General features: G+C 40.5%; 1 protein-coding gene across 5 annotated transcripts in view; it reads left to right on the top strand.

Annotated features, from left to right (window-relative positions):
• CD96 (CD96 molecule) overlaps window positions 1–26,181 on the top strand; it is a 102,771-nt gene that overhangs the window by 53,617 nt on the left and 22,973 nt on the right. For 2 of the 5 annotated variants that reach the window (XR_004437117.1, XM_033211340.1), the window contains exons 8-10: window positions 3,491–3,583; window positions 20,217–20,285; window positions 21,110–21,181. Coding sequence is in view for 4 of the 5 variants with exons in the window: in XM_033211340.1 (XP_033067231.1) it covers window positions 3,491–3,583; window positions 20,217–20,285; window positions 21,110–21,181 (234 nt within the window). In the remaining variant the exon portion in view is untranslated. Of the gene's footprint in view, window positions 1–3,490; window positions 3,584–20,216; window positions 20,286–21,109; window positions 21,182–24,871; window positions 25,424–26,181 lie in introns of those variants that run through there. The other 3 variants (XM_033211342.1, XM_033211343.1, XM_033211341.1) reach the window with 3 other exon arrangements.

Here is a 26,181-nt window from a genome sequence, read left to right as displayed (position 1 = left end):
AGAAGTTCAAGATCAGCCTGGACAACATAGTGACACTTTGTCTCTACTAAAAAATTCAAAACATCAGCCAGGCAAGGTGACGCATGTCATTAGCCCCTGTTACTCGGGAGGCTGAGGTGGGAGGATTGCATGAGCCCAGGAGTCTGAAGCTCCAGTGAGCCGTGATCATGCCACTACACTCCAGCCTGGGCAATAGTGCAAGGCCTTGTCTCAAAAAAAAAAAAAAAAAAAAAAAAAAAAAAAAAATCCTGCCCTGCTAGCCAGTCAAAATGTCTAAAATCATGGCAATGCTGAGTCTATTTTTGGCAGATTTAAAGAGCTGGTTTTCATGGGTTTTGTTTTAGGGAGTGGGTGGGAGATATTTTGTCTTGTTTTAATCCAAAAGTTGAGTACAATACCCCCTGGGGTGGATAATATTTTGGTTGTCATCACACTTGACAGGGATTTGTTTATTAAGTGGATTTCTGACTGTAGCTGTTGAGATCAAGACCTTTGGGATAGAAAGAGAGTTAAGCATTGACAGGCGTGTAGGTGTACGTGTGTGTAAGTATGCATGTGTGTCTTAGCATGTGGAAAGAGGAGCAACAAAAAGATATCTTAATAGTGGAACAGGAGGACCACTGCATATTGGTGTGGAAGACGCCAGGCAAATACTTCCTGTTTCATGACTTCTCTCAGTGCAGCTGACCTCATACCCGTGACTGATCCTTCCTGAGAGTATCAGTTGAGAACTTTGATATGCATATAAATCACCCAGGGATCTTGCTAAAATACAAAAATTCTGATTAAGTAAGTCTAGGTGGGACCTGAGATTCTGCATTTGTAACAAGATCCTGAAAGAAACCTATTCTGTTTGTCTATGGACAACACTTTGAGAAGAAAGGACCTAGCAAACCCTGGGATTTGGCTTACTTCTAGGTGGACAAGATAAGGGCTTATACAAGCTCTGAGGAAACCCCAGAATTAAGCCAGTTGCCCTGTGGGACACACCCATGGCTACTGCTGCCCATGAGGTTGGTTCTGAGAGCCCTGCCAGGCCTACGCGAATGGACACACCCAGGAACGGATGAAGTGGCTTTAGGCAGCAGCTTACCGTCTTATGACATGATGGTAAATGCAATGATCTGGAAACTGGCAGAGGTGTTTCTGCTAAATTCTGCATTTGGGTTTTGGGAAACTGTTTCTCTTTTTTAGGTTTTAACCACTCTTTTCATACCCCCTGAGTTTTGTTTTGACCAAGGCAGAGTTTCCACTTTACAGTCTAATCTAAAACTAGACAGACATTTTTAGGCCCCATGTTTTATGTTGAATGCTATGTTTCACTTCTGTCACAGGACAAAGTGTTCATCTCAAAATGCACATCTTACAATAATATATTATTAATGCACTATGAGGCTGAACACCTCAGCTTACAAAATCACTTGGTGATGAAATATGGCAGAAAAGTATCCTAAAACTGAAATATTCAATCAATGAAAAATAAAAGTTTCCCATTGTGGAAATTGAGCATAACATATCAATATCTTCTGTTCCAGGAACTGACAACCTTCTTCTGTAAAGGGCTAGATAGTAAATACATTTTAGGCTTTGTAGACTTTTTAATCTCTATCACAATTACTCAACTCTGTCACCTTAACACAAAAGCAACCATGGACAATATGTAAAAAAAAAAAATGGTAAAAACTGTGTTCCAATAAAAATTTTATAAACATGATTTCACTATAGGCCATAGTTTGCCAACCTCTATTTTAATCAGTATACAGAGAAAAACGTCCAGGCATTTATTTTCCAAGCCAATGCCCTGTCTCATTAAGGTAGCACTTTGGAAGATAATGCTTATGATCCACCAGCTGTCAGACACACACTTAATGCTGGTCTTCTTTCTTTCAGTGTTAAGAGTAAATTTGCATGCACTGATTCACCTACTTCCATTTGCCAGAATCCATAAATATGGTGCGGAGCAAAACAGTGACTTCCCTTGAGGGGCATACACGATGACACAGAGTTATGAGGCATTTGCTAGGGTAAACACTGAGGGGTGAGCACATCACAAAGATCCCCAGGCTTCCTCAGCTTGAGAAGGTACATTCAGGGAAGTTTGGGGATAAGAAAGTGTCAGCAAACCACATAAATTAAGAACAAGAAGTCCCATAAGTCACAGAGAGAATACTGTGTTTCAGAAATTGGGTTGAAACATTGCTTATTGGATAGAGGGTATTATTTGAGAGAGATGGAAAAAATGATAGGCAACATCAGGAAATTGGGAGTGTAATGACAGCTCAAACAATAATTAGACTTGTGTGTCATGCTGAAGAGTTCAAACTTATTTGGGATGTATGAAGAAAAAGGATGGTCATTTTGTTAACCTATTCATGTACTTCCCATATGACTGTCCTCCACCTCCTCAGAGATTATTTGCACAAAAGCGTTCATATAGTAGTAGGTCAGAGCTAGCTATGAGTGCCACCCACAGCCAATGGCAATAGCAATGCTACTAACAGTGAGAAGAGAACATACATGCATCTAGCTTAGAAAAACAAATTCCTCCCACTGGGCTATGTGCTATCCAGTGACATAACGTAAGTAAAATATACTTGTCCCTTAAAGTACATTACAGAATAGAACCAATAGTTTAATTACCAATTAAACATCCAGATAACTGATGTAGTTCTTCAGATGTGTAACACTGTATGCAGTAACATTATATCTACAAACATAAAATCTTCTAACTTCAAAATCATCTAAGCACATTTAACCCACATGTTCCTAAAGTCAAGAGAGCCTTCTGGCATTTGTAAATTGTCCTTCCAATAGGGCTATTTTTAAATACAGTAATGGAGATTTAAGGAATTGACATAAATGTAAAACATAAGTAAAACCACATTCTAGCCTCTATTTCAACTCCCCCCAACACACACACATACACACACACACACAAGTTGTAGCCAAACAAAAATATTATGACAAAAGTTGACATTTTAGAAAGCAGAATAACATCACAAGTTTACTAATGTTACATCCAACTGGATAGTTGTATCATTGTTTCTACTCTTGCTGATATAAAAATTTTTGTGAGTTTATGGATTTTGTAAACTACATGATTACTTATCAAACACTTCAAAATATTAAATGCTATAATAGTTTTACCAGGTCTTGGTAAAGTGTAATGTTTTCCAGGGAGCCCTTTCAGACCTCCCAGTCTTTATCGGTGCACCTTCATTGCGTTCCTGTGGCCACCTATAGTTCCACTCTCATGGTACTCAACACAATGCTTGGCTGCCTAGTTTCTAGGCCATCGGCCCTTTAAGGACAATCCCATGTCTTTGTCATTCATCATTATATCCCACTGCCTTGACCATAATAGGCCCCCAATATATTAATTTGTTACATGATGAATAAATAAAGGAAAATATATTTAGGAACTAAGGCAATACTTTATCTTTCTATTGCAATATTTGGTTCATTATAAATCTCTTTCTAATCCTTTCAGGTTCTGAAATGTCCACAACAGACCCTCCACCGACTGTTACAGAATCTACCCTTGACACCCAACCTTCTCCAGCCAGCAGTGTATCTCCTACAAGTAAGAATGTTTTCACACTGAGCTATTAATTTAACCAAGCAGATAATTTAACCAAGCAGATAAAATTTCAGCAAACTTGCATGGTTCATGCCTGTTTCTTAGCTCTGACTTTTTTTCGGCTGAAATCGAGTTTTATTTTTTAACAGTTTTATTGAGATATAATTCACGTCACATTAACTCGCCTATTTAAAATGTATGATCTCATGGTTTTTAGTATGTTCACAGACTTGTACAACCATCACCACAGCCAATTTCAAAACATTTTCATCATCTAGTAAAGAAACTCCTAAGCATATTAAAGTGTCATTCTCATGGCTTCAAAGGGTTAACATAACTTCCAAAATCCTTTACTTGAAGCCCTGGGAAAATTAAGGTCAATAAATAGTCAGTGAGGAATTTAAATTCTGTATTTATTATTAAATAGGTTAATAAATTGATAGTCGTTCTCCAAAACAATGTTCTCAGTGGGGAGTTTAAGAGATTGGCTGTAAATTGGGATAGGCCAAAGGAGGTTAAATCCTTTTAAATTTAAATTTGTTCTGGTTCAAATTAATGTTGACGAAGTTGACTAGCAAGGACTATGAATTCAGCCCTCCCATCTGAGGCATCATTAATAATGGAGGTCAGCCTGGGTCAGCAATACTATGGCAAAGGAGTGGCAATGACTCTCAAAAGTTGTCATTGACGCAACACATCATAAATTCCCATGTCCGTGGCCTTTGTGTCTAATAAAGAACCATGGTGACTCTCTAATACAAAAAAGCTTATATTCTATGTAAAGCAGAAGTAAGGCTCTCATTTCTCATTTAATTAAAACTATCAATTTTAGCTCAAAATTGGAAATGGAATAAAACAAAAGCAGTCAGTAGGAATGAACAATTCCTTTGTCTGGTAACCTTTGGCACATAGCCTGCAGTCACTGTCACAGGTTGATACTTCTCAGAAAATGAAGCAAGTGGCAGAAAAGCTTGCAAACCACCCATCAAAAGTTTCACATCCATCTGATTTTCTCATGTTCTTAATGTTTTGTAATTTTTCTTTTCTTCTTTTTTTGAAGCCTGTTTTTCTTCTACTTTTAACTCACCACCGATAATAAACCACAGTTAATTATGGCATTTTTCATTCAACAAGTATTAGCATATTCAAAAATAATAAAACCTTAAATCTCTTTAGTATCCTGTGTATTAGTTTTCCATTGCTGCATTAAAAATAACTCAAATTTTAGCAATTTACAAAACATGTATTGTTGCATATGGTTTCTGGGGGTCAGAAATTCAGGAGCAGCCTAGCTGGAAGGTGCTAACCTGGGTTCTTTCATGAGGTGCAGTCACACTGTTGACTGGGGCTTCAGTCATCTGCAGGTCTGACTGAAGCTAAAGAATCTGCTTCTAAGCTCTAGCACATAGATGCTCTCAGTTCCTCAGCACATGTTCTTCTCTATAGCTCTGCATACAATATGGCACTTGGCTTCCTCTGGACCAAGTAATTCAAGAAACAGAGTGACTAAGTCAAAAGCCATATTGCCTTTTTATGGCTTTGTCTCCAAAATTGCATGTCATTACTTCTGCTTTATTTTATCTACTAGAAGTAAGTCACTAGGTCCATCTTATACTCAAGGGGATGAGAATTAGTCTCCAGGTATCAAAGAATCTCTGAACAAATTAAAGCCACCATACCCTGTCATTTAGAAGTGTCTGCACATAAAAGGCAATGTGGTTTGATCTTCTTTATTATGGGTGGTAGACAGAGCAAGCATTATTGTTCCCACTTGTGAGACGGGGACATTGAGACGCTGAGAGCTTAAATGATCACATACCTAGTAAGTGACAGTGTTTTGCATTCACACCACAGTCTTATGACTAAATTTAGTTCTCACTACATTAGATACCACTTTTTCTCCAGTTGGTCCAAACATACCACGAGAACAGGAACCGTATTTGTTTTGCCTCCTAGCACAGAGTAGGCAGTTAAAAACTATTAGTTGAATAACTAACTGAATGAATGAAAGAATTAATAAGAATAAGGTCCCTTCACTATGTAGATGTCATTTAATAGACTATTTAATGCTAAAGAAAAAAAGATAAAAATATATTTCTGCCTTCAGGAAGGTTGCAGTCTACTTGGAAGAGAAGGTATACACACATAAAAACAATAATTCAAAATAGTAAGATGAAAGGTGGTGTACTTTACAGAATTAAAATGCCCAGGGGGAGGTACAAACCAGTAAGTATTAGGCTTTGAAAATTCTTTATGAGTTCATGGGCTCAGAAAACGTTACCTGGGAGAGATGAAATAACTTGATCTTTCAAGTATGTATTGTATATATTTGACTCAGTGGAGAGCTTGAAAGAACATTCTAAACAGAGAAAACAAAGTGAGCAGTTGTGCAGTGACAAAGATGTTTATGGGCATTTGAGAAAGCATCAGTAGATAAGCTTGGATCAAAGAGGTGGTATTGTGTATTGAAAACGCAGGGATGAAGACTGGAAAATGCAAACTAAACAGAGCTTTGATCCCCAGTTTAAGGACTCCAAATGCTATCCTTTATGAAATAGGGGAAGGACTTCATTCCACTTTATTTTAGAAATAAAGTAATATAACTCATTCATCAAATATTTATTGAGCACCTACTATATATCAGGCACCCTTGTAGGTGCTGTGAATACAGCAATGAACAAAACTGAAAGAAAAAAAAATGTCCTCATAGCATTTATATTCTGCTAGTTAAAAGCAGACATGAATTTCTTCTAGTTGAATTTTTATGGGGTTAGTCTACACACACTAAGTGCTTATATCAGTGCTTACAAACACAATTCATACTTCTGTGACAAAATTCAAAGCAAAAGAAAGCAGTTGTTACACTTAAGAAGCCTACAATTTAATATAGGTTTAGTATTAATGAAGGAAAGAAAGCACAGTCAAGTACCATATTTGTTTAAAAGCAGGGGGGGAAGTGCTACCTGATCACACTAAGACGATATAGTTGGAAAGTCTATGCAGAATCAAAAGACCTCCGTAAAATAAGGTTCCACCACACTGGACCTGAGGATTGTGTTAGATAAGTGGTTGTCAACCAGGGTAATTTTGCCACTCCAGAGGACCTTTGGCAGTGCCTGGAGACATTTTTGTTTGTCACGAAGAGGGTGGGAGGGTGCTACTGGCATCTAGTGCATAGAGGCCTGGGATGCTGCTAAACATTGTACAACACAAGCCAGAACAGCCCTCACAACCAATAATCATTTGGTTCAAAATGTCAATAGTGCCAAGGCCAAGAAGCCTTGTTTCAGATCAAGGCTTAGGTGTAATTACAGTAGGCATCTCTTACTTTTCAAAATCAAATCTGGATTTCTGTCAAGATGGCAACGATAGTTTATGTGTGGAATAATTTTCTGTTTGATTTTTTATGTCAATAAAACTCATGTTAAACCAGTGGCAGATTATGTCTAAGTAAACTTATCTTTTTGGAATAATCACTGAATTACTATTGAAAAATCCAAATTTTGTCTTGGCAAACTGGAGAGTAATTGCGAAATCACACAATGACTTCCTGCCTCAGAAGCTGGTAGGATTCACCTTTGCATGTTCTTTGAAGAAAGGAAGCGAGATGAAGCATGTCATGGAAACCAACTTCAAAGGCTGTGGTTTCATTCTAAATTCTAAGATGTAATGAGCTTTATAATCCAGTCATCATTACGAAGCTACATGTCTGGCTGCAAGCATCCAATTCTTATTTTTTCCTCGATGAAAGGATATTTTTTAAACAAATGTTGAAGGTCATGAAAGCAATATTCTCTAACGAGGGGAGGAGAACTTAATAACTCATAACAAACTGCAAGAGTTATCCAGGGAAGCCCAGCTCAATTCAACCTGAACCAATTAGTGTTTGCTGAGTCCCAACTGCATTCTCAGCGCAGTTCAAGGAAGACAGGCTGACAAGCTAAGTGGCGAGATGAGACAAGTCCATGTGGAACAATCAGAGACACTTGATGAATCCAGGGTGGGGCTGTTCAGACACAATTCAGGAGCTTCCATAGCCTTGAGGAGAGAGCCCTGTTGTGCTTTTCAATTCACTGGCTATGACTCGGCTAAGAGTTGCATAACCTAAGAGATGCCAATCCGGTGTGGCAATCATCCAAGACACTTATTCATAAAACTCATAAGTATGGAGTGACTACAATGTGTCAGGGACTTTTGAGGTGCTCAGATACAGTGATGAACAAGACAGACAGGGCTCCTGTTGCTTACAGAGCTTGTGATCCTGTGTGACCCATTTGCCTTGCCTCCTATTTTACTGCCCACCAGTCCCTTTCGCTCTGCCTCCTATTGTTATGTCTGCACATGACCCTTAGACCTGATGATGCTGATTTTAATATTAAGCCCTTTCTAATGACTTAGCTGGTCCTCACTATCTGGGTCTTTCTACTCCTGGATACTTAGAGTAAAACACTAGGTCCAGTCTGCCTCTAATCCTCAGCCAACACCCCAGGTAGACAGAACTGATCTTTGCCAAGTGGATGATCAGACACTGAGGGGCACAGACTAAAGGAAGCAACTGCCCAGGGGATGCAACAAAACCACTGATTTATGAGTAAGAATGTCAGAAATGGTGGGGGATCAACCCAGAAGACATGTCATTAGATGAGATTAGAAGAAAGTAAATCAGAAGTTCAGCAGTTGATAGGGGTATTGGATTCTAATGTTAACAGGGGAATGCCAGAGAGAGTCTGCAAGGCAGTGAGAAGGCTCCAGTGATTTGTTTGTGACAGCAACTTCTGACCCCTTTGCTAGTCATGCCATGCCTGTGTTCAGGTGCCAACAGGGCACCTCAATTGCTGTTCAATGGTTTCTGCCTTTATCAATATGTATCTGCTGCTGAAAAGTAAGAAAAGTCAGTGAGTGCTGGGGGAAAGGAAGGGGAATCAGAGAAGTCTTCACACAGGGTCTGGAAGAAAATACTGACTCAGGTGGAAGAAAGATGAGAAATGGATCTTCACATTCTCATCATAAGCAAAGGCATAAAACAAAATGAGCACAGGACATGAGAAGACAAGCAGGAGTTCTGATATTGCTTGTTGGGAGAAGGCTAAGTGTTGATTAGGTGGGGTGGAACAAAGTAAAGATGAGCTTCAACCCATTTAGCCCCAGTTCATAGCCCACAGCCCAACATGTCTCCTTTGTGCTGGGCTGAAGGTCAGTGCCCACGTTATCCTAACCACGCAGATTGATGAGGCTGACTCAAATGTGTTTAGATGTAGCTGAAGGCTTGTGTCGTCCAGTTAATGTCACTACTGTGTTTAAATGTCAACTAATGGGCTATGAATTGGGGCTGTGATCTGAACAACAAATAGCCAGTATGGCTTTTTTAGTATGTGGGAAAATGTCAGGAAAACAGAGGCTATGTATATGGTAGGTGATAGTTGCAAGAGCAGGGAGCAAGAAGACTAAATGATATAGATTTAAAGTGGTTTAAGTTTATTTTCCATGATCACAAAGGTGGTTAAAAAAGTGATATGGTCTGAACTAGAATGGGCATTGGTAGAAATGGAGAGTGCTGCAACAGGAGGCCTGCCAGGATTGTTTGCATAAATGCAGGGGCTAAATAAAAGGTTTTCAGAGAACAATCATACAAGGACCTTTCCATTTTTTTCCTAGCAATTACATAAAAATGTTTACCAACTGACATGATTGTATAACAACACTAAGCAAAAATATTAATATTTGTTGGTTGCCTCCAATATGCACGTACTGTTCTAAACTAGTAAAGGTATTTTCTCATTGAATCCTCCCAACAACACGTTACTTAGGTACTATTATTATCCCACTTTACAGATGAAGATACTGAGGCACAAAGAGGTTAAGTAACTCACCCAAAGTCAAGTAGAAAGCAGATGAGCCAGTATTGAGCCCAGACAGACTTCAGACCTTGAGTCCTACTGTCTCAGAGAGTACATGGTTGGTGCTGAATAAATGTCTTTAGACACTGAATAAATCCCTTCTAGTGTGAAGCTGTTATAGGTCTCACGAAAAGGTCAAACATGACAGCTATGCTTACATTAATCTCTTCCCTTTTTTAGACCAGTGTTTTCCTGAGACATGCAGCATCTGAGAGTGAAGCTAACATTTCCTCAGTTGGAAATAAATTAAAGAAACCCCTCCTGCATGTGTAGCCCACCCCTCCCGCCATCAACACTATTATCATATAATTCTCACTGTAGGTATGAATCTACAGAATCCATACAAAACTCCAATGCTTTTTCTTGAATCCTAGGAAATTCTGTTTATCGTATCTTTTTCACCACCTTCCACCTGGGGTACACAAAACAGACTGTTAAAAGGATTTCTCTTTTTTCTTTATCTGTCACCTGTAAGTCAGGCTCAGCCTTCTTGATGACTAGTTTACATTGGATATTTGTCTATTCAGTTATTCCCCTTTGGGGTGAGGTTCCTCAGGGTAAAAGCTATCGGATGACCTATTTTTCAGTTTATTTCATAATTATTGAGTATCTACAAGCTCACCACATGATGCGTGATGAGCTCTGTCCTGCTTACTGTCATCTTCCCCAAGGGAGTCCTGAAACCCTTTCTGGACCAGTAATCCAACAATACACATTATTATTCCCCATTTAGTCAGCACATGTCCCGAACAATCTGCCTCCCACATGAAACCAATTTTATGCAGGGTTTAGATTTAGGTTTCACACCACATGTCTCCTTAATGCTGGGCTGAAGGTCAGTGCCCACGTTATACTGACCACACAGATTGATGAGGCTGATTCATATGTGTTTAGATGTGGTTGAAGGCCGGTATTATCCAGTTAATGTCACTACTGTGTTTAAAGGTTCTTTGTGCTGCAGGTAAATTGATGGAGAGCAATTACACATCTGTCCAGAAACTAGATGGATAAGTCTAAGCCTGTGCCATGCCAATAGGTGCTGTAGTGATAGAATGAAAGGCCAAATGGAAATATTTCTATTTTAGAAAATAAGTTAAATTTTTAGGTTCAGTTTTACATTGGAGTAAGGCAAAATCTTAGATGACAGAGTCTGACTAACCGGATAAGTTAACCGGCAGCTTGAAACTTACAAATACCTTTTACCTTTGTACTTTGTTGATTAAATAAGCTAAACTGGGTAGGTTAGCAAAAAACAATTTTTACTTTTTCCATTCTTCTCTGTTCAAATGAGATATATTGAATAATTTTTTCTTGGTCTCTAAAAGAAATTTCCAACAGATTACTTGGCTTTTTTGGTGATTTTCATATAATAAATGTCATCTGGTCCCTTTCAGTCTCAAGAACAGACTTGTGTCAGTAATTAAAAACTCTTGTCAAATGTAATGTCAAAACTCAAAAAAGTGAATTTAGTCCAGAACTTCTTTCCTCTCCCTTCCCCCAAGTGTGGGTCTAACTCAACTTGGAAAGACTGGGCTTTGTGAGGTGGGGGTAGGGAAGAGACAGGGAATGTCTCTGATTCTCTGGCCTGGCTCCATCCTCTCCTCCACTCCTAGCTGCTGGCTTGGGCCCCCTTTATGGGGAATGGCATAAGAAGAAGAAGGGAGCGGTAGGTAAGGAAGGACCTTCCTTAATAGGCTGGCTGTAATCTGACTTAGGTGTCCTCTGGATGAGGAGAATAAAAATTGCCATGTTGGCTTCATGGGGCACACTGGCAGGGTTTTCAGAAATCCCTGACTGTCCTATGACTGCTTCCCTTGGTGCAGGCCATGCTTCTCTTCTGGTCTTCTGCTTCCTTCTCCCTGGAACCTCTAAACTTCTGAAGGTCGGCTCCTCTTGGGGAATTCTTTGCTCCTCTAGGTGTTCTTCCTGAGTGAGATTATTTTCATGGCACCCTATTATGTCTGGAAAAATATGCACCTTTGCCTATTCTATGGGGGAAGTGCTCCTCTTCACCAGTGTGGCCCTGTCTCTCTTCTCCGTGCCCATTCAGAGCTGCTAACCAACCATGGACTCCTCATGCAGCCTCTCCAGCCTGAGTAAGGTACCATGCCCCTTTGTCCTAAATTCCAGGACACACAGGTCAAGAGATCTGAGTAGTTCTCCCAGATCCACACTTCACTTGGTCTAAAGTGAAGGAGCAGATTCTTCTTCATCTTCTCCATGAGGGAGGGCCTGATGCACAGGACCCTTCAAAGGAACTCTTAGCCAAGCTGCTCCCACTCCGTCACACAGCTCTGAGGTTGATGATGGACCAGCACTGACAGGTCCCACTCCACACTGCCTCGCATGTCCTGCATAGGTGGGCTAGAACCCTGCTTTCAACGTGAGGTGGCTTGTGCCCTGTGCTATGGTTCTTAACCTTTGGAACCTCATCTGAAATGAAGGTACAAGGATTCCATTTAAAAATTTTGTTCTGCATGATCCATTGAAGAGTTAAAGGAAATAAAGTGAAAATGAAGCAAACATGATGAGGTGATGGTTAACGCACTGAGAGGATCCACAGAAAGCTGTAGTTCTTAGCAATAGTGTGATGGATAGAAAATAAACACTGAGTTCTAGAAGCATTGACCAAAGGTGAGGATGCTTGAGGAACATGAAGGGAGACAGGAGAATGGAGAAAAGGGAAAGCTTTCATGTGGGTGGTTCCTTCCTCTAAGGGTGATTAAAAGCAACAGAAGAGACTAAGCAAACAAAATACCTACATAGCACTTGGTTCACAGTAAGTGTCAACATGTTGTATTCTATTATTAGACCCTCTAAATCCATTCGGAAATACAGTGAGAACCCAAGGTAGGAAATAGAATGGCTGATTAACCAGTCTGTCTTTGTCTAAGGGGTGTGTGTGTGGGTGTGGGTGTGTGTGTGTATGTGTGTGTGTGTTTTAATAAAAATAATATAGGTTTAGAATAAAAGCAAATAATCTCGGTTTAGAATTATGTGTATCCACTTGAGACAGATACCGATGTAAACAAAACCAGGCTCACAAGGACCAAGGTCTAGTGAGGGGAGGAGGGAAGTGGACAGTAAAGAGGAGCAAAAATCTACAGTTAGCATAAAAAGCCACATTATACCCTACTTGTTATATCCCCCATGACTGCACTCTCCCTTCTCTTGCTTTGCTCAGTCAAACTGGCCTCCTAGCTTTTTCTTTAGCATGACAGGGTTTCTCTCATCTCAGGGCCTTTTAACCTCACTTCCTATGCCTGAAAACTTTTCCCCCCAAATATCTACATGGATCACACCCTCATCTTCTCAAAATTTTTGTTCAAATGTCACCTTCTCGATGAGGTACTCCATGACCATCCTATTTTAAATTGCAGCTGCCTCCCACCCCACTTCCTGTTCTCCTTTTTTGGCTGTATTTTCTCCATAGCACATTTTAACACCTTCGGTAAGTTACCTGTTTGGCTCCTCTCCACACACAAAAAAGTAAATCTGATGAGGGCAGTGTTTTTTATCTTATTTGTCTACTGATATAGCTGTACCACCTAGAGCAATGATAACACATGGTTATCAATGTGTTGATAATTCAGTAAATGTTTTTTAAATGGAGAATTTTTTTAAGTGCAAAAGAAAGAAGAGATTAACAAAGGAAGGCTTTAGGGAATGCAGAGGATATCTCCCTTAAAAAAACCATCTGGCTAGGGCTGACGTCTGGGTAGTCTTATGACAGGAAGCTGAAAGGTGATGGTGGGACAGGTAGAAAAGCTACCAAAGGCCTGCTATTCTGGGCGGTTGTATGCTACACATCATGAGTGAGCTCTTCCATGACTAGGCCCTGGTTCTGATGATGCATGCTGCAGTAAGGCTAACTACAGTTATAAGGCCACCAGAATGGAATAAATATAGTCTTTAGTGTCAGACAGGCTTGGGTTCAGTTCCTGTCTCTGCCACCTACAGGCTCTGTAGCCTAGAACAAGTCATTCTGATGGCAACAGCTGCCCGACTGGACTAGCTGCTGTGAGGATGCCAGCTGCAGCGAGGGAGGCGTGACTGGGACTGTGGAACCCGTGGAGGCTGGGAACAGGAGGGAGCCTGCCCCCTACTGACTTGGTGGGGTAGGAGCCCGGGGCTCTCAAGGCAGCTGTAGCCACCCAGCTGCAGTTCCGTACCCTGGCATCCCAGGGCTCTCGGGGGCTGGGAACACCCCCACTTCTGCAGACTCAGAAGGGCCTTCTTCCACTCCCTGGACTCTTGCCACTCCTAGCACCTGCTCCAATTTCGGATCAAGGTCGAGGTTCAGCCCAGGCACTGTCACAACCTGGCCAGGTGTGTGCACACTTGGGGCAGCACTGACACACCAATCCCCCATCTTGGCCCCCTCCGGACTTTGGGGGCCAAGGAGCACAGGAGGAAGGCAGCAGGTGGGGGTGAGCTAAGGGCAGCTGGATGCAGGCCTGCAGGTGCCCTTTGGTGCAAACAGACTGGGCTATGGAAGGCATGATGACAGTGGGAGGCTGACTAGGTTCCTGGATGGAAAGCTGTAGGTCCCCAGTGAAACCCCACTTTCAGGCTAGGGATGGCCTGAAGCCTGGGAGCTGGGCTGCCAGTTCCAGATGAAGTCCATGGATATAAGTGATAACTTCACTGATGACCATTGGATCAATTGGATAGTGCTTTTTCCAGGCCCGCCTATGGCCATCCATGGACCAATCACCATGCGCTTTCTCCCTTCTGATCCCATGAAAAACTGGGTACTCAGTCAGACTCAGACAGAAGTCAAGACTACCAGCTGTGAGAGGGAGCTACCCACTATGGGTCTCCTCATCCAGACAACTTGCCTGCAGAAAGGAGCTACCCACTACAGGTCTCCTCTCCACTGAGAGCTGGACACTCACTTGGAGAGCCTGCCTGTGGAAAGGAACTACCCACTTCAGGTCTCCTGAGAGCTGTTCTGTGGCTCAATGAAGCTCCTCTCCACCTTGCTCACCCTCCAGTTGTCTGCATACCTCATTCTTCTTGGAGGCGAGACAAGAACTTGGGACCTACTGAATGTTGGAACCGAAATAGTTGTAACATAAATCGGGCTGAAATACACCTCCCACCTGCTCACCACATTGCAAGCAATGAGAAAGACAGAAGAGCTGTGGCCCTTTGGGGAGCCCAGACCTAAGGCCCCCCGAGCCAGATCTGTAACACCCTCTTTGGAGCTCTACAGTTCCTGGCATCTCTAAGCTTTCAGGTGCCACAGTGTTCCCTTTGTCCAGACACCAGTGACCGCAGCAGAAACCGCTTACAATACATCTGGTCCAGCAGCAGCCTCACACAGAGTCAGCACCCATGCTGGAGCCTGGAGCTTCCCACTCTGCTTCAGCAGCCAGTGTGCCTGGCTGTGTGCAGTGCCCAGACCCCACGCTGACTCGTTCACGCACCCGTTACTGCTCTGCACCTGGCTCACCCTTGGCAGGTGTGGGATCCAGGCTGGTAGCACAGACCAAGCACAGCCTGCCGAACCAAGTGGGTGGAACAAGCCCAGAAGTGTGAGCAATACCCAGGCAGAAGGCACCACTGGCCACAGAATTTCTGGCTGGCAAAGCGACACCCCAAGGATCCTGTGACAATTTCACCTCTGTAGTAGTTTCCTTGTCTTAAATAAATGAGAGTAACATTAACTAGTTCATATGATTATTATGAGAATCAAATGTGAAAGTGCATAAAAAACAAAAATGAAGCTACGACTCATACTGTCCAGTCTGAGAAGAAATGTCATGAGTCTAGTAAGCAAAAACCATCTCAAAATAAATCAAGACCTTTATTTGTAATTTTTAATTCTGTGAAGGAGGAAACAATGACCAAGTTTATTTCTCTCTTTTTTTTAAGTTACCAGTTTATCTTTATGTTCCCCTTATGCTACTTTGCAACTGCTCACTTGCTTCTTTTATTTGGCGTATAATAGGTCCATATTAAATTATCTTTAAAATCTATGTTGTTTGGAAAATATTTCAGCATTTCCCAAAAGTTAACCAACCATAGATCTTCTAGCCTTCCTCTACCTTTCCTTTCTCTAGCAATTAGGTCACCAGGAAGACTGGCAAGAGTATAGATTAAGAGATTCAGTTCTGCTTAATGATGTCACATGGAGATGACCAAAATTAGCTCTTTTACAACGTGTTTCTGTCTGCGCACTCAATTCAGCACTGACTGGAGCTGTCTTCTAACTTAATTGAATTTCCAGTGATAGCATAAAAGGGGGGCGTTATTTTATTTTAGTGAGAAAATTTTTAAAGTGTTAAAATAGAAATGAGCCAGGAAGCCTTCAAACCTCCTCATGCAACCTCATGGCCATTTCTGAACTAGTATAAACAAAACATTTTGTGTGAAGTCGTGTTTACCTCTAAATTTCATCTTATTTCCTGGACACATGGGTCATTATAGTATAACTCTGGATACTTGCAAGATTTAATAATACTAAACATTCACATTGAAGAAGGAATAAACAATCAGCAAACAAAGCCATCAACTCCCTATCACAGAGTTTGGCATCTTACTTGCCTATATAGTATCTCATGATTTAGAACACACTATTGAATATCGAAGAAATTTTGCTATGTTGTGAAATATAAACTTAGCCTTAAAACGGAAGGTACAAAGCAAGCTTTCTCACATCTGGAAATATATGATCAATAAGAATCTTTCAAAAACATGGCTACGAGGAATGCAAATAAAATATTTTTAATTCTCTACATGATATCAAGAGACAGTCAGACAAGTTCTTATATAGTTACAGAATCTCCAGATCAGGTTTTAAGAAGGGACTTTTTAAAACAAAACAAAACTCCTAAAAAATAAGCAGTGTTGCTGCACCCTGTGCCACAGTTTGATCACTGTTCTCATGCTGCTGCTTATGTTTTGGATATGCACTTTGGTTAGAGTAGGTAACACCCCACCTAACTCTTACATCCAGTTCAACTCAGCACATGGAAAAAACACCCTGAGGGTTTGTAAAAGCCCAGCTCTGGAATGGACAGGTGCCAGAAATGGCTATTACTAATCCATGATATGTGAGACCACACACTGGGCCTTTGCACTGGCTATGCCCTCTACCTGAAAGCTCCCACCCTCCCTCCACTGGCCACAATTTCCCACTACATTCCTTGGGAAAGCTTTCCTGGGACTCTGGCTGGGCCATCCCCCCTTTAATATGTTCTAGTGTTTGAACTGGCTTACGTGATCCTCTGGTTGATGTCCATCTCCTCTGTGAACTTAAACTCCAGGAGAGCAGTATTCCCAGTACCAAGCACAATGCCTGAAATATACAGACTTCCAGACATTGATTGAACAAATGAAAGAATGTGTGCAGGGAGTAGCAAGAGAGGACTATGTGAAGATTGTTAGAGATCAGGTCATGGAATATGAAGGGGCCTTAACCTTGAACCATAGTGTAAAGTGGAAGAGAGGGGGTAGATTTAATTTATCTAGGAACTACATAGTTCTCTAAATAACTTTAACTCTGAATTCTACATAATGAGTGAGGTTTCATAGTAAAGACATCATTCTCTCAATAACCTGTGCAAGTTGGCTCGGACCCTCAAGTGGAAGTCTAAAGAACATTCAGCTGGAGATCAATATGAGCAAAATAATTTTGTGCTCCCTGGGGAAAGAGACTAGGAGACTAGGTATCATTGATCCTTTTGTTCCCCACCCTTGGCATGTATTTAGCCCTCAATGTACTCCACAGTCTTGTGTGTGAAAAGGGTAAAGCAACATAGATGTCTAAGTTGGGGCAGAGATATAGTCACACAAGGATTAAGGCAGCATGCATTCCTCAGGCATGTTTCTCCCTCAACAAGGTCCCTAAATAACATAATAGGTAGAATCAAATGAATGAGTTCTCCTTCTCCTGCAGTAAACCTTGAGAAATGATTTATGTCACATTATTTTCTGACCTCCAGAAGAGAACATTTAACCAGTCATTTTAATATAAATGAAATTCCCAATCAAGTTGTACTTCATCAGGATTCCTGAGATTCCTGCCAGAATTAAATCACATGTCCTGGTCAGTGCCAGCACCCAGTGTGGGCAACCAGGCTGGCATGGGAAAGTGTCTGTTGCTTGCAGGTAAGATATATTTTTAAAGGTGGCTAGCAGTTGCTTCTTAGACTGAGATTTCTAGGTAGTGGTCATGTAGTTTACAAATAAATATTAAGTTCTTTGATGTTTATTTCCTAGATCTTTTTCATCATCCTCATTGTAACTATTGTTATCATAGCACCACTGTTAAAAACAATTCCTTTGAATTTACTTACCAAGCCTCTCAGCAAATGCTTTTGGAGGTTAATTTCAGCATGAGAGAGAGAAGGGAGGGGAGGAAGGAGGAAAGAACCATCTTTATTCATTAGGAAGAGCCTGTCATATCTCTCAGTATCTCACAGTGTTCAAATTACTTATACCTAATTTATTTTCTTCTCTATATTTTTACCTTGTCTTGTCCCAAAAGGAATATGAAGTAATTTTAAAAATACATAACAATACAATTTTGAAAAGAAGTAACTGAAGGAATTGCTGCAGAGAGAAAAAAGCAAAGTCTTCTCAATGAGAGAAATAAAATTATAAATCACTTGGTGATCCATAGATTTGTAAAATGGTATAACAAGGCAGTTGTCCAGAAGCACAGCTGCTCTTAATGCAGAGACAGCCTGGAGGCCTTCCTCTAGAGGGCGTGGTGGAGCACAGTCCCAGGAATTTTCTCACTGCAAGTGAACAATGGCGACCCCACCCCTCCCCGCATCGTATTAGACTGTCATCTAGTGTCAGCCAATGGGAAAATCCTCAGTACTATATAAGAGGAATTCCACAGTGACTAGGAATGTGGTTTCAATACTCAGTTCAAAGCAATCTACAAAAGCATCATATATGCTTTAGGTAGTCAATCTTGTGCATTTTTTCTATTAATACAGCCTTTGATGAATGGTGGGAGGCAGTGAGCTAGAAGTTAAAATTACCACACAAGAATCTGGTACCGATGGCTCAGTGGGATGGCAGAGGAAAAGAATTGTAGGTGATTCTGCCAGTGAGAAGTTACTACCCTACCACAAAGCTAATGCCCCAGCCTACTATCACACTCTTTATTTCTGACTATTAGCCCTTTTCTAGTACAACACTTTGGAATGTAGTTCTTGACTTGAGCCAGGCTGAGGAAGAAGGAATTAGTTACCTTAGATCAACTTTCTTCTAAAAAGACCAAGGAAAATGGGACAATTGTGGAACTCCTCAGGAGATTCAAGTGGCCTATAGTTAGAATATGCTGGTATTAACAACATCTGATAAACTGCAAGTGACCTGTTTTACAGTTTCTAAGACATACTTTTTAGCATTTACTGCATGCCAGGCACTCTTCTAAGTATTTTGTATGTATGACTCTTTTAACCATGGAGCCACGGTGGGTAAGTATCTTTTTATAGTTCATTGATAGGCTGCTTTGCAAAAACAGAAAAAGGTTATCATTGATGACCTCTGAATGTAAACTACTTATAAGTGCAAAAACCACAGTGCCAACTTATTCATTTGATTTGATTGCCCATGTTCTCTATTTAAGGCATGCCCTTTCACATAATTGAGGTACCAGGAAAGCTGGCTGCCATTCACTACTAACTAAAGCTTGAGGATGAATGAACATACTGGCTATCATACTGTAAGGATATTTTATAGGATACTTTACACATTATACAGCGTTCTTTTTATGACGATCTGGGGAAAAGTTTCTTTTTAATCACAACAAAAAGAGTAACTTTTTCTCTCGCTATTCATAATAATACTGTTTCTATCTTATTATATTCATCAATCATGTAACCTGTACCTTTTATTTCTTAGCATTTGCTACCAGAAAGGTCAGACCAAATGTGGGGCCCACATCTACTAAGAGCATAGGACATCAGGAAATGCACTTTGTCCACTATCCCTGTTTAGGTTTCAACGGGACTCAACATAATTTTTCTACTGTATTTTCCTTGTTCCGATTTTGCCTTTCTGCTTTTATCTTCTTGTATTGCACATTGATATAAACCACCTTAAATACATTTTGGAACAAAGGAGAAATACACACAAAATGTACTTAAAATTTTTCTTTCCAAGAGATATAAACATGATTTCAATGGACTGTGGTTGGATATTTTTCTTCTTCTTTAATCTACCTTGCTATATATAATAGCTCTAAAATATAGAGGTATTTTCAAATGAATATGAATCAGTCTTTCATTTTGGAGGAGGGAGGAGGGAGGAAGAGAATGTACAATTGTGGAGTATAAAGATGGAGAAATGACTCTGCAAACTAACAACTGAGGTAAATATGAAACCATATTTAGTATGTGAAGATATATTTTCACAGTTGTATTTGTGAAAATTCACTATAAGGTAAGTTTCATGAGAGCAGAGACCCTGTCTTCATTGTTTATTGCTATATCCCCAGCATGCGGAATAGCATGGCATACGGTGGACACTGATATAATATATTTTGAAAGCATGAATATAATACATTTAGAATTAGGAGAACTGGGTTAATAGCAAAGAAATGATATTGGATATTATTCCTTTTGGATTCAGTTTCATCATTTATAAAATGAGGCTGTTCGCTAAGATTCTTTCCAACTCTAATATTCCAGGCTCTTTTTAAATGTAGTGGCACAGTTAAACATATGAATGTAAATACATATAATAACTTGGGAATTTTATTTTCAAAATAGGATATCCAGCTACGTCTTCAGTGACCCTTGTAGATGTGAGTGCCTTGAGGCCAAATACTACTTCTCAGTGTGAGTTCAGCAAGGTTTTCCTCCATGATTGGAAAGAGACAACACACGCACAAGTTTTACTACTGCTTCTATAATGTTGACGTTTCAGTAAACAGCTGTATTTTTCTTTTTTTTTTTTTTTTTTTGAGACGGAGTCTCGCTCTGTCACCCAGGCTGGAGTGCAGTGGCCGGATCTCAGCTCACTGCAAGCTCCGCCTCCCGGGTTTACGCCATTCTCCTGGCTCAGCCTCCTGAGTAGCTGGGACTACAGGCACCCGCCACCTTGCCCGGCTAGTTTTTTGTATTTTTTTAGTAGAGACGGGGTTTCACCGTGTTAGCCAGGATGGTCTCGATCTCCTGACCTCGTGATCCGCCCGTCTCGGCCTCCCAAAGTGCTGGGATTACAGGCTTGAGCCACCGCGCCCGGCCACAGCTGTATTTTTCATTTGATGTTTGTTAATATCTTGGTTTTGAGTTACTCTATGGTGACTACATATTGATATGACAATTTCTATAATCTTAAAAAATAAGGGGTGATGATTTGTTATTATATTGTACCTTTTATTTGTCAAGGGATTTTAAGGTAATATTAAAGTAGTCTTCACAATACTCTCAGTGATCTGAGTTTGTGACAAGAACAGAAAAAGAACACAAATCAGTGACAAGCTGGCATTAACCTACAGAGCTTTTGCTTAATATGCCAGCTAGTATTCCTGCATAGGGAAGCACATTTTCAATTTCAGATTTCCCCAAAGTCACATAGATTAAAAATTCTGTGCATCAAAGCAAAGTTAAATTACAGCTTTCTAAAAAAGCTGGATTCTGAAAATAATTTTGTCTTTCAGCCAGCAGTTCCAGTGTGACTACCCGAGACTTCAACTACCCCTGGACCTCCAGTGGGACAGATGCCAAAAAATGTTAAGTATAATCGTGGGTTCCTTGAGTCCTCTCGACTTCAGTCATTCATCCGATACACATATTGAACAGCATCTATGTGCTTTGTTTGTAATAATATTCGCAAATGTTCACAAAGCATCTGTCATGTTTAAAGTATTGTAGATGCTGAGAATACACCCATGGACAAAAGAGATCTAAGCTCCAAATTCTGATGAAGGGGAAACAGACAAGTGGTGATAAGTTATATGGAAAAAAAAAAGCACAGAAGGGAGACAGTGGGAATCGAGAGTGAAGGGTTGCCATTTTAAATGGGTGATCTCGAAAGATCTTACTGAGGAAGGTGATATCTGAGCAATGCTATAACCAGTCAACCCTAAGAGCAAGCTGTGAGTGTATCTGGGGAAAGAGCAAACTAGCTAGAAAATGCGCATCAGTAATAAAAATGAAAAGAGGGAGACCAACGTGAGGCCAGAAATTGTTTCGTTATTACTTTTAATCTAGCCAACTAGCAGTAGAGTCTGTGGGTGCTGCTTTAGCAGGTACAGACAGGGTCCGAAGAAGAAATATATTGCCTCTTAGTGGTATTAGACAAGGATCAGTGTGGTGGGGAAGTGGTAAGGAAGGAGACTGGAGCAAGAGGAGACAGGACAATGGATGCCCCAGGGCCAGAACTCTGAATTTAAATGCTAGACTCTTTGCCACAAAGGGTAATGTGTATGTCCCTTTGGAAAGCATTTAAATTTCACAGTTAAAACCTTTAAAAGTATTTTGTAGGCTGGGCGCGGTGGCTCAAGCCTGTAATCCCAGCACTTTGGGAGGCCGAGATGGGCGGATCACAAGGTCAGGAGATCGAGACCATCCTGGCTAACACGGTGAAACCCCATCTCTACTAAAAAATACAAAAAACTAGCCGGGCGAGGTGGCGGGCGCCTGTAGTCCCAGCTACTCGGGAGGCTGAGGCAGGAGAATGGCGTGAACCTGGGAGGCGGAGCTTGCAGTGAGCTGAGATCCGGCCACTGCACTCAGCCAGGGTGACAGCGAGACTCCGTCTCAAAAAAAAAAGTATTTTGTATACACTTGCTCCCTCATTCCTGGGAACTTGTCCTTAGGCAAGAAAGGGGGAAAAAGAACATGAATAAGACTGTTCTTCGTAACATTATTTATTTATTTTATCTTTTTGATGGCCCTCAGGCTCACAGATTTGAATTAATCATAATATTTAATTCATGAGATACTTTCATCATTGGTCGATGCATGACCCTCTGTAATTTAACATGTTTCTTTTAATAAATACGTTAATAATGTAATAGACACCTGTGAACCCAGTACCCAAATACAAGAATTGAAAAGACAGTATTCAGAAGGGGGACCATAGAAAGAGATCTAAAAATAACTGAAACTTAAGTGTCTATCAATGATGGTATGGCAGATTACTGTGAAAAGAGGAGACTTTTCAGCAAAAGGACCTAGTGATAGTGATTATTGATAAGAAAAGAAATTAAGATGTACCCCTGCCATGCACATTACACAAAAATAACTCTATATAGTTTAAGATCTTTATGTCAAAAGCAAAATATTAAAACGTGTGAGAAAATAAATGTGAATTTCTTCCAGCTTTGGAGTAGGGAAGGGCTTAACAAAGAGACATAACCATAAAAAATACATAAAAATTAGAATAAAATTAAGAAACTTGGGTTAATCAAAAGACATCTTTTAAAAAGTAAGACAAAAAGCAAGCTGTAATCTGGGGAAGATATTCACCACACATATAATTGAAAATGAATCAGGAATGTATAATTGACTAAGGATCAAAATTTTATATCAAGAAATTACAAAGAATGCCTACAAATTAATAACAAATATGACAAAATGAACAAAAGTCACACCACAAAACATGAAACACACGTGGCTAGAAACATCTAAAGAAATGCTCAGTCTCAGTCAGGCCTGGTGGCTTATGCCTGTAATCCCAGCACTTTGGGAGGTCAAGGCAGGCGGATCACAAAGTCAGGAGATCAAGACCATCCCGGCTAACATGGTGAAACCCCGTCTCTACTAAAATTACAAAAAATTAGTTGGGCATAGTGGCAGGTGCCTGTAGTCCCAGCTACTTGGGAGACTGAGGCAGGAGAATGCCGCAAACCCAGGAGTGGAGGTGGAGCTTGCGGTAAGCAGAGATCATGCCACTGCACTATAGCCTAGGTGACAGAGCGAGACTCCGTCTCAAAAAAAAAAAAAAGAAAGAGAGAAAGAAAAAAAGAAATTCTCTGTCTCTCTGACAATCAGGAAATATAAATGAAGACTAGAATTAGAAAATCATTTCACATGTAATCAATTTACAAAAATTAAGAAATCTGATATTGCCAACTATTGAATAGGATTTATCCAACATCCTATTGTCATAATTTCTTATATGTTACTGATGGTACCATCACTTTCCACCGTCCTTTGGCATTGCATTTTAAAGCTGAACATGTGCATACCTACAATCCAACAATTCTATTCCTAGATATAAAAATCCCTCCAGAATTAGTACATGTATGCATGAGATATGCACACAAATGTTTGGAGGAAACACTGTTCATATAGCAAAAACTTTAAGTAATCTAAATGGCCATAGTCATGAGGACAGATAAATAAATCGTAGTATACAAATAAAATATAATACTAGAGAGCAATGAAAAATAAGTGAATGGCAACCATATACAATAGCATGAATGAATCTTAATAACATTATGTTGAATTAAAAAGTAAATATCAAATAAAAACATATGGTATATTTTCTAATGAAATTTTAAAGCAAGTATAATCAAACACCATATGCCTTAGACATAATATGTGATACAAAATTTTAAGTTTTATAAGTGAATAATAATTAGAAACATTCAGGACAGCATTTGCTTTTGATGGAGATATAAGGGATGAGACAGGGAGAAAACATTTATGGTGTTATTGATAGTAACCCAAAATCTTGTACAGGAGTAGGAGTGAGAGGGTGTTAGGAGTAAGAGGATATTAAGAGGGTGAAAAATATGTTCAGTAATAAGAAATGGCAAATAGGATAACTCAATGAAATACTATGAAGCCAGCCAAAACAATAGCCATAACCCTGATCCATTCCTCTTCACTGGGCAGGACCTCACAGCTAGGGCCTCCAGCCACCCCCACCCAGCTATATTTTATGGACAGAACTCTGATGTCTCCCTGGGACAGAGTGCCCCATGGGAGGGGTGGGTCATCATCTTCGTTGTTTGGATGACTCAGCCCTTCCAGCCTGCAGGCATGGGAAAGTCCAAACTGAACAGAACAGAGGCAGTTCCACAGCACAGTTCCCCAGCACAGCTGTTTTGTTGAGGCATGACCAGACTGCTTCTTTAAACAGACCCGGATCCATTCCTCCTCACTGGGTGGGTCCTCCCAGCCAGGGCCTTCGGCCAGCCCCACCCATGTTCTATGGCCAACAGAGTTCTAATTTCTTCCTAGGACAGAGTGCCCAGTAGGTGGGGCAGACATTTGCTGTTTGGGCACCTTAGCAGGTTCAGGCTGTGGGCCTTGAAGAGCCCAAATCAGTTGGGGGCTGAAGGGATTCCCAACACAGCACAGCTGCTCTACCAAAATGCAGCCAGACTGCATCTTTAAGCAGGTCTCTGATTCTATTCCTCTTGACTGGGTGAGATCTTACAACTGGAAACTCCATCCACCTCTTACAGGCACATTCAGGCCAGCAACAGGTCAGTACCCCCCTGGGACAGAGCTTTCAGAGGAATGGGCAGGTGGCCATATTTGCTGTTTCACAACCTTCACTGATGATACCTCCAGGTACTGGAAAAACCAATGTGACTAGGGTCTGGGGCAAACCACAGCAGCCCTACAGAAGAGTGCTCATACTGTTCAAAGAAAAACAAATAAAACACAACAGCAACAACAAAACACACAAAAAAATCCAAAGGTCAGCAAACTCAAAGATCAGAGGCAGATAAGCCCACAAAGATGAGAAGGAATTAGCACAAAAAAAGAAAAGAAAAGAAAAAACAAAGAAACCGGAATGCTCCCTTTCCTCCAAATAATTGCAACACCTGCCCAGCAATGGTTCAGATCTGGGCTGAGGCTGAGATCGCTGAAATGATGGAAGTAGTCTTCAGAGTATGGATAAAAATGAAGTTCACTGAGCTAAAGGAGCATGTTGCAACCCAATGGAAAGAAGCTAAGAATCATGATAAAACAATGCAGGAGCTGACAGCCAAAATAGCCAGTATAGAGAGTAACATAATCAACCTGATAGAGCTGAAAAACATACTACAAGAACTTCACAATGCAATCACAAGCTTTAATAGCAGAATAGACCAAATGGAGGCAAGAATCTCAGAGCTTGAAGATTGTCTTTCTGAAATTAGACAGGCCAACAAAAACTGAAAACAGTGAAAAGAAATGACCAAAACATCTGAGAAATATGGGATAATGTAAACAGACTGAATCTATGACTGATTGGGGTACCTGAACGAGACAAGAATGGAACCAACTTGGAAAACATACTTCAGGATATCATCCAGGAGAACTTCACCAACCTAGCAATACAGGCCAACATTCAATTTCAGGAAATACAGAGGCCCCCAGTAAGATACTCCATGAGAAGATCATCCCCAAGACACATAATCATCAGATTCTCCAAGATCAAATGAAAGAAAAAAATGGTAAGGGCAGCCAGAGAAAAAGGCCAGGTTGCCTACAAAGGGGAAGCCCATCAGACTAACAGTGGAACTCTCAACAGAAATCCTACAATCCAGAAGAGATTGAGAGCCTATACTCAACATTCATAAAAAATAATTTTCAACCCCGAATTTCATATCTGGCCAAAGTTTCATACATGAAGAAGAAATAAGATCCTTTTCATACAAGCAAATGCTGAGAGAATTCATTACCACCAGATCTGCTTTATAAGAGGTCCTGAAGGAAGCACTAAAAATGGAAAGGAAAGACCATTACCAGCCACTACAAAAAAACACTGAAGTATACAGGCCAG

Source organism: Trachypithecus francoisi, unplaced genomic scaffold (genome assembly GCF_009764315.1).
Source record: "Trachypithecus francoisi isolate TF-2019V2 unplaced genomic scaffold, Tfra_2.0 Lachesis_group0, whole genome shotgun sequence".
Lineage (NCBI taxonomy): Eukaryota > Metazoa > Chordata > Mammalia > Primates > Cercopithecidae > Trachypithecus > Trachypithecus francoisi.
Note: the sequence above shows the minus strand (reverse complement) of the source record. Positions and strands in the feature narration are given on the sequence as shown.